At 50.8% G+C, this 9,088-nt stretch overlaps 1 protein-coding gene across 1 annotated transcript; it reads left to right on the top strand.

The window, feature by feature from the left end:
* Positions 1-812: 812 nt before the first annotated feature.
* Positions 813-8,774, top strand: SCNN1D (sodium channel epithelial 1 subunit delta). The gene is made up of 12 exons (XM_050322244.1): positions 813-1,123; positions 1,954-2,200; positions 3,519-3,712; positions 3,844-3,947; positions 4,509-4,672; positions 5,419-5,517; positions 5,739-5,856; positions 6,135-6,213; positions 6,828-6,885; positions 7,680-7,735; positions 8,026-8,101; positions 8,361-8,774. The coding sequence occupies exons 1-12, from the start codon at positions 813-815 to the stop codon at positions 8,772-8,774; spliced, it is 1,920 nt and encodes a 639-aa protein (XP_050178201.1).
* The last annotated feature ends 314 nt before the right edge of the window (positions 8,775-9,088 follow it).

Below are 9,088 nucleotides of genomic sequence, written 5' to 3'. Positions count from 1 at the left end.
ATTTTGGTGGTGTTCAGAAACAACCCCAGAGCATTTTATTTCCAGTAATATCTACCATGCTTTGCCCACATCCTAACTTGGTTCATCCTCTCTGTGGCTTCAGTTGAGGTGATGTTTTTCTCCACTTTCTTTCCTAAAAGTAGCTGATTGTGCTCACCTGAACTCCGAAACAGCTGCTCTGTTTCACGGGGGCAGAAACCAATCCTGGTTATTCTGCAGGATGATGTGATCACACAGCAAAAAAAATGAGAACCAGGTTCTGATTTGCCTGTTTCATTCATCTGAAAAAAGTGGATTCATCCCAATTCCTTGCTGTGAGGGTGCAGCCACATCGCTGGTTCGGAGCCAGCCTGGTTTCAGCCCCACGGGCCACGATATTCCACTGGCAGCGGTGAACTGCAGATCTGCCTGAGCACACGGCCAGATGACACTCCAGAATTAAAGATTGGTTCTTGGAAAGAAGAAAACAACCCACCCCTGTGGCTGCAGACTCCTGAGCAGGGTGTGCATTAGTCACGTTGGCTTGGAGTGCCCACACTGGCGGAGAGGTCATTTGTCAGTGCGGTCAAACACCTCGATTTCTTCGTCAGCAGCACACAGAGGGCTTGACCTCTTTGCTGCTTCCTGGTGTGTCCACGCTCTGGAAAGGCAGAGGAGTCTCTGCTCACACTGTTTTTTCCAAGGAAAAATCCCCGGGGCCTGTTTGGAGGAACCCACGGGTGGGTTCTAAAATTGGTGGTTGTTCTACAATTATTTTAATTTTTTTTTTTTTTTTTTTTGGATGTCTCCTTTCACAGAAAGACCCGTAGAGGATGGAGCAGGGAGCAGCAGAAGGGAAGGAGGAAGGTCTGATCGAGTTCTACGACTCCTTCAAGGACATGTTCGAGTTCTTCTGCAAGAACACGACCATCCACGGCACCATCCGCCTCGTGTGCTCCGGCAGCAACAGGATGAAGACGGCCTTCTGGACCCTGCTGCTCCTGGCCAGCTTTGGGATGCTCTACTGGCAGTTTGCTCTCATGTTCAGCCAGTACTGGGCCTACCCCGTGGTCCTGACCATGTCCATGCACTCCGAGCCCAAGATGTTCCCAGCCATCACCATCTGCAACCTGGATCCCTACAGGTATCCTGGGATTTCTCAGGAAGGGTCAGGGAGCTCCGAGGAGGTCCAAGAGGGAGGTCTCTGCCTCAGGGAGGTGGAAAGGGACTGTTTTGTTATTCCCAAGCTGGTTCTGGGGGATAAGATCTTGTCGGGAATTGTGCAAGAGTCGGATAAGATCTTGTTGGGAATTGTGTAGCAGTTAATTCCACGCACTGAGTCAGGTGAGAGGGAACTCTGCCCGTGGTGTGAGTTGTTGGCTGATGTTGTGCTCTGATAAAAACAGCCTTTCCCTGAAAAAAAACCTGGCTGCTGTGCAAGTTCCTTCCTAACTAAACTCCTGATGTCTGGAATAACGTGTGTCAAAGCTGACTCTCCCAGTTTTTTACTCCACAGAAATGGTGTAAGATGGAAATAATAGAATAAATAAGGCAAAAGTGCAGCTTGTGTGGAAGTCTGTGTGGCTCTGCTTGTCAGACAGGGCTCACACAGCAGTGGCCAAGTTATCACCAAGCTTCACATTACACAGTGAAGGAATTATGTAATTTCCTTGGAATAATTAGCTAGTTGGCTGACAGGAAGGCCAGTTTGTGCAGCTCTGCACAGCTGCATGTTCTGAGCTTTGCAGTGGAGGAGCCAACAACTGGAAATTCAGCTCCTGGAGCTCCTGATAAATTCATTTATCGGTGTGCTGAGCACAGACACCATAACTGCTGGATATTCCCACCCACACATCAAGCTCTGCAGGGACCAGAACAGCCCTTCCAGAGGCACTGAGAGCACATCAAATGCAGTGCTTCTGTCTCAGAGAAATGTGAGTGCTCACCAACAGCTGATCACTGTGCTCCTGGCAGATTTGAGCTGGTCAGTGAGCACTTGGTGCAGCTGGACCGCATGGCAGAGGAATCCATCACCTTCCTGTACGGCATCAACACCTCAGCCAGGCTGTTCCACATGAATGATGGCAACATCCACGTCAAGGACTTGCCCAGCATGGGCAACCTCAGCAGGTCGAGCTTCAAGCTGAGCCAAAACTTCTCCCTCCTGAGGACGACCGACCTGAGGTCGGGGAAGAAACATTCCAGCGTGGGCTTCAGGCTGGTGAGTGTGCCCTCCTGGAGGCTTCAGCTGGCTCCACACACACACTGCAAGGACTTGCTGCTCCCCCAGGGGCAGGGGGAGTCCCCCAGCAGGGCAGGATGGGGGGCCCAACCTCCCAAAAAAATGAGGCAAAACAAGCGGGGAAAACTCACAGTGAGCATCCAGGTCCAAGCAAGAGTCCAGCTCAGCTGGGAAGTTCCTGGTGATGGGGCAGGTTTGAGCTCAGGATGTGAAATTAGGCATCAGCAGGGTCCATGGTGGGGCAGGAGCCCAGCAAAGCCCTGCACCACAGCCCAAGAGAGGTTAAATGGACCCAGGGGCAGAGGGGGTGGGTGGAAGCCCCAGGGGAGGCTTTTCAGGGCCATTAAAGATCTCACAAGGCACACCAAAAAGGAAAAAAGGGAGGGAAAAAGTCCCTGTCCATCAGTTTATGCTGATGGTGAGGGTTGCTGTGGAGTAGAAACAGCAGCAACATCAGTGAACTGCCCCAGCCCAGCTTGTGAAGTCCTTCTGGCAGGGACAAATTCCTCAGGGAATGGGAGGAACAGGCTGTGGGAATCACTGCACCCTTTCTAAAATGGAGATTCAGCAGGTGACCCCAGAAATAACAGAGCAACAACATGCAGGATCCCTGAGTTCCAAGTGCTGTGCTACTGGAAATGCTGCAGATGAAACAAAACACAGCAGTTAAAAATTCAAGGGGGTGGATGCAGTAAATGTGTGTCTGTGGCCTTGGAAGAAAAGGCAAATCCTTCAGATTCTTCCTCTCAAAAACCTGGATGATCCAGGAATAGAAGCTTGGATTGATGTGGCTGGGAAGAGCAGCAATTTTTGCCTGATTATCATCATCCTGCCCTGTCCTGGAGTGCTGCACCAGGCAAACTTTCACCAGAACCTGTGGGTGTTCACCTGTCTGAGGCCTGAGTAAGAGCAGAGAAAGTGTCCCAGGGCTCTGTTCATGATTCATGGGCTGTAGAGAATTCCCACCGGGCCTGTCATCCCTTCTCCCGAGGTTCTGGAGTTCATTTGGCTGCTCCCTCCTCCTGCCCCTTCCCCCTGGCCTCGTTTCCCTGAGCTCAGCTGATGCAGCTCCAGGCAGAGAAGCTGCTCCCGCTCCCAAGATGCTTCCAGAGTTTCTTTCCAACCTCAGCCATTCTATGGGAACTAAAATCACCACAGACTTCACCCTCTGAGAAAAAAAAAAACAATTTTCCCTTATCCCTGTATCCAGTATTGCCTCTTTGGGGTCTCTGCCACCCTCAGGGTGTCGTGTCCTGGCTGTGCTGATCGTTCCCTTCCCTTTCCTTTCCCCCCCCAGTGCAATGCCACGGGTGGGAATTGCTTCTACAAGACCTATTCCTCGGGGATGGACGCGATCCTGGAGTGGTACAGGTTTCACTACATGAACATCATGTCCCAGCTGCCGGTGATAATCAACATTTCCGACCACGAGGAGCAAATAGAAGACATGGTCTACTCCTGCCAGTACGATGGGGAGCCCTGCAGGCCCAGGTGGGATTTCTCTTCCCACGTTCCCTCCTGTCCCTGCACACACCCCCAGGCAAAACACATCCCACACGATGATAAAGGTGCGGCCCCACTGATAATTAATCAAACCCCATCAACATCGCTCTTGGTTTCAGTGACTACGTCCACTTTCACCACCCCGTCTTTGGGAGCTGCTACACTTTTAACAGCAAGGGAACAGACCCTTTTTGGACAGCTACAAAACCAGGAATTCCTTATGGTATGTTATTTTTTTCAGGGGGAGGGGAGAAAGAGCTGAAGTTAATATAATTTGGCTGTGGATTAATATGTGCTCCATTCTGATATATGTTTTTTTGGGGGGAGGGGAAAGAGCTGAAGTTAATATAATTTGGCTGTGGATTAATATGTGTTCTGACATATTTAGCCCTCTCTTCTAGTCTTGGTGGCACAAATTCTGCGCTTGCTTCACCAGCCCCCTGTGTGAGAAGCCACATCAGCCATAACTTAGAGCAAGCAGAATGTTATTTTTGTTTTCAAACAGGGCATCATTGCAGTCATTATTGCAGTATATTACACCGGTGCAGCATATGATGGTATTATTGCAGTATGTTATGGTATTATGGCAGTATTTTGTGGTATTATGGCAGTTTTGGAACAGGCTGGAGCAATTGCTGTCCCTGTCCAGCTCTCCAAGGACGAAGAATGGCTCTTCTGCGAACTAAGACAGCACTTTAATCCGTGCTGAGAGTTGCAGATGTGCTGGTGCTGTTGTTTGGGCTCAAAGCAGGTTGTTTTGTGCTCCCCTCTGCTTGCTTTGCAGGCCTTTCCCTGATCCTGAGGGCGGAGCAGAAGGATCACATCCCGCTCCTGTCCACGGTGGCGGGCGTGAAGGTGATGATCCACAACCACAACCAGACCCCCTTCCTGGAGCACGAGGGCTTTGACATCAGGCCAGGCATTGCCACCACCATTGGCATCCAGCAGGTTGGCCCCTGGCTCCAGGGCTTTGTTCCTCCTCCTTTTTTTTTCTGCAGAGCTGTGAGGAGCTGGCACCCACTGACCCACTCCTGTCCACTCCTTGCCCTGGTGTATATTCATTCACACAAACCCCTTTTCCCTCTTTGCTGTGCTCAGGCTCCCATGGGTAAACCCAAAATTAGTCCAAATGTGGCCTTTTTTTTTTTGTCCTCAAATTGGGGCCTGATTTGTTTTACACCGAGACTTTTGCAGCTCTTAAATCTCCTTGCAGCTCTGCACCAGGGGAATGAGATTATGTTGGGATGGGAACTTCCAGGAGTGATTTGGTTACTTGGGCAGGATGAGTGGCTGCCTGTCAGCTGAACCACAGTGACTAAATACTAAATCAGGGGGTTTAGGGTGGATATCAGGGAAAGGTTCTTCCCCCAGAGGGTGGTTGGCACTGAACAGGCTCCCCAGGGTTTGGTCACAGCCCCAAGGCTGCCAGAGCTCCAGGAGGGTTTGGACAACGCTCTGAGGGACAGGGTGGGATTGTTGGGGTGTCTGTGCAGGGCCAGGGGTTGCACTGATGATCCTTGTGAGTCCCACTCCCCTCCTCTGCCCTGATACTTCATATTTATTATCAAAGTGTAGTTCAGCTGCTCTTCTGCATCACTGGACGTCCCGTGCTGTCCTGCTGCTCTCAGTGAGGTTTGGATGGTGATGGCTGTGCCCAATTAACACCTGCTAATCGCTCTTTTGTGTGTCCACAGGATGAGGTGAATCGCCTGGGTGGCAATTATGGGAAATGCACAACTAATGGGGATGATGTGGATGTGAAGCTGCTGTACAACAACTCCTACACCCTGCAGGTACTGGCTGAGCCCCGGGGCACAACAAAAAAAAGAGAGCTGGGAAGATTCTGTCTCCCAGAACTAAAATCAAGGAATGAGAAGTGAATCCTTTCACATCCTGGTGGCTTTTTGCAGTAACAAAACCTGTGCCTTGTCTCCTGGGAGCTGCACCCTCCACCCTGGGAGGGTGAATTCCTGGGTTACCCCATCTCTCTTTTTTTGCCTTCTTTATTTTCCAGGCTTGTTTGCATTCCTGCTTCCAGCACATCATGGTCCAGAAATGTGGCTGTGGCTACTACTACTACCCCCTGCCCCCTGGGGCTGAGTACTGTGACTACAACAAGCAGCCTGCCTGGGGTAAGAGCCAAGGACTGCTGGTTTGTCCCCACCCTTGGAGAAGGGAACACCCTCCTGCAGTACTCGCTGGGTTTGGGACTCCTTGGATCGCTCCTGCTTTGTGCCACCCCCTGCTTGGATAATCTCCTCACATGGAATCACAGAGGGGACCCACCAGGAGCATCCAGTCCAGCTCCTGGCAGATCCTCAGCAGATCCTCACAGGGGGTGAATCCCCTCTGGAACCATTCCAGAGGGAGAGGAGGGCTCTGAGTGTGTTCCTTCCATTCCTTTCCCCAGGGCACTGCTTTTACCAGCTCTACAACAGGCTCAGAAATCACCACCTGAACTGCTTCGAGCAGTGCCCCAAACCCTGCAGGTAGGTCCCAAAACCAGAGCTCAGAAATGCCAGCTTGGAGAAGTAGGGGAGGGAAATCCCACCAGTGACTGGGGGCAGCTGAGTGGAAAATCTATGGATCAACTGGATTTTTCTGAACCAGAGAGGTTTCAGTGTGAGGTTTGAACCCAAAATGCTGGGAAAGGGAAAAGATGGCATTAGACAAATTAATTAAATTAATCTTGTATGTCCAGGACAGCAAGGAGGGGAAATAGTTTTAGTCATCCTGCAATGTTTTATTAAGCCCAAACCAAGGTATTTTGTGTCATTTCTCAACCTTTACCACTTTATTTTCACCTTTTTTTATTGTGAGTCGGTTTCAAAATGGAAAGACGTGTTTTAAAGCAAAATACCAAATATTTTCATTTTGAATGTATCAAAATACCAGGATCTTGAAACCATTCCAGTTTTCCTCCTGACCTGAACAGTTTTTCAGGCAGCCTCTGGTTTTAATTTTCTAAGCTGACTTAGAAAGCTTTTCCCAAGGACCTCAAGAGCTTTCCCAGGAGCTTCTTCTTTGGGCAGGAGTTGGGATTGTTAAACTCCTTCGTGGCAGGAGTCACTGTGATCATAATCTCCTTTTTTTATCTCCCCAGGGAAAACCTGTACAAGGTGTCTGCTGGGACAGCAAAATGGCCATCAGCAAAGTCTCAGGTACTGCCCAGCCCCTGTGAGTTTTGGGGGGGTTCTACCCTTTACTGTGGCTGTTGAACAGTAAAATTAAGGGTGAAAACAACGGCTTGGGTGGCAGCAAACAAAGCAGACTGATCCAAAATATGGGAATGACCTTGTAGTTAAATAAAATACTATAATCCTAGAGTGGTTTGGGTTGGAGGGGACCTTAAAGATGTCTTGTTTCCACTCCCTGCCATGGGAAGGGGCACCTTCCACCAGCCCAGGGTGCTCCAAGCTGCCAGACTCCGATATTGGAGAGGCTCAGCCGATCCCTGATCCATCCCAAACTTCCCTGTGACCTTAAGCAACCTCCCTGCCTCACTTCCCACCTCCAAAGTGGGGTTAATGACTCTGCTCCAAGTGGGAGTTGTGGGGTGCCAGCTCAGCCCTGGTGCTGTTCACGGGGTGCTGCAGAGGCTCCCTGAGTCAGCAGGTGAGTGTTTCTCCTGTTCTGATGGTAAATGGCCAGGTCATTAATTGCTGTAGGTGATAATGGAGGTGTAAACACAACCAGTGCACTTTGAAAGAGGAAATTATCTGCTGGAGTTGCCATTAAAGGCAGAATGGTTTGCACACCTAAAACATCAGCGTGTATTTCCTTGATACTCTGGCAAATGTGGCTGGTGCTTGATAACCATCACTGCATGTTATAAATCAGCCAATTACAGCATTTTTTGTTATTTGCAATAGCCATTTGGTTGCTAAAAATCTACAGGGAAAAGACAGGAAAGCTCCATAGGTAGGATTGGCACTAACAGCCCTCTTTGCTGCAGGACTGGGTCCGCCAGGCTCTGAGGCACCAGAATGGGTATAACTCCACCAGCAACAGGTCAGTCCCTGTTAAAACTCGGGCTTGATTGACTCTCCATCCTCCCAGGATTTGTGGGTGTTAAGGCTGGGAAGGGAGGACCAGAGTAAAAACGTGCAGGGGTCATCCAGTGAACTTCCAGTGTCTCCTCACAGCACTGTGAGATGTTGACTCCCGTGAGCTTTTTCTCGTGTTGAACACCCTCAGGAAGGTTTGTGGGTGTGGGAACACCTTTATTGCCCAGGAATCAGCAAGTAAAACCAGCCAGGTGATGTCCCACCATCCCTAACTGCTCCCTCTCTCCCGTCCAGGAAGGACATTGCCAAGGTGACCATCTTCTACCAGCAGCTCAACTACCAGTCTGTGAACGAGTCTCCTCTGCTCTCAGTAGGTTCCACCACATCAGCTCCAAGCACTGTGACCTGTCATTAGTCTTGGGGTGTTAGGATGGCTGGAGGGAGGGTTATCCACAGCTGCCAGCATGGGAATATTCTCCTAAGGGAAGAGACTTGGAGTTTTCCCATTTTACACCTGATTCCCTCCCCAGATGGCAGCAGCAAACCGAGCTGCTGGCAACGGGCAGTGATTTCCTGTTCCCAGAGCTCTGCTGTGCCTGACAAACACAACCCTCTGACTCTTTCCACAGGAGAATCTGCTGCTGTCCAGCATGGGGAGCCAGTGGAGCCTCTGGTTTGGCTCCTCGGTGTTGTCTGTGGTTGAAATGTTTGAGCTGCTCATCGACACGCTGGTCCTGTCTCTCCTCTTCTGCTACCAAAGGCTCAGGTCCAAGAAGACACTGAGAGTGGCTCACACTGCCACTGTCCCCAGCGTGAGCCTGGCCCTGGAGAACTACAGAGCTGTGCAGGAAGAGGCTGGAAAAGGGGAGGATTCTGCTCAGCCTCCCTGCTCTGGGGTGGCTGTTGCCAGGCACAGCAGTGGGGACCTGCACCTTCACCCTCCCTCCAGCAAGGTGGGAATGCCTGAGAGTTGCCCTGAGGTGGTGCTGGATGGGTTTAGGGACACAAGGGACAGCAATCTGGGAGGGGAACCGAAGAGCTGAGGGGGTGTCTGTGTGCAGGGAGAAGTGGCAGACTGGGAACTCCTCTGATGCTGCCACAAAGGTGCCAAACAGAGACCTCCTGGATCCACGACCTGTGAGCACCTCCAGAGCACCCTGAGCCTGGAAATCCTCCTCCAGCTGCTGCAGCTTCCCTGCTAACCCATCCATGTGTCCTGCATCCAGGGTTACTGGATCCTAAGGAGTGCCTGGAGAGGGCAGAGCTGCACTTCTGCTCTTGGGGGCAGTTCCTGGAGTTTTCCCTCATGAAAGCCTGTTCACAGCTCTTGATTTCTAAACCCTTGGGAGGGAACCAG

Source organism: Myiozetetes cayanensis, unplaced genomic scaffold, assembly GCF_022539395.1.
Source record: "Myiozetetes cayanensis isolate MyiCay16 unplaced genomic scaffold, myiCay2020 scf28, whole genome shotgun sequence".
NCBI lineage: Eukaryota > Metazoa > Chordata > Aves > Passeriformes > Tyrannidae > Myiozetetes > Myiozetetes cayanensis.
The sequence above is the reverse complement of the archived record's forward strand: the minus strand, read 5'-3'. Positions and strand labels throughout refer to the sequence as shown.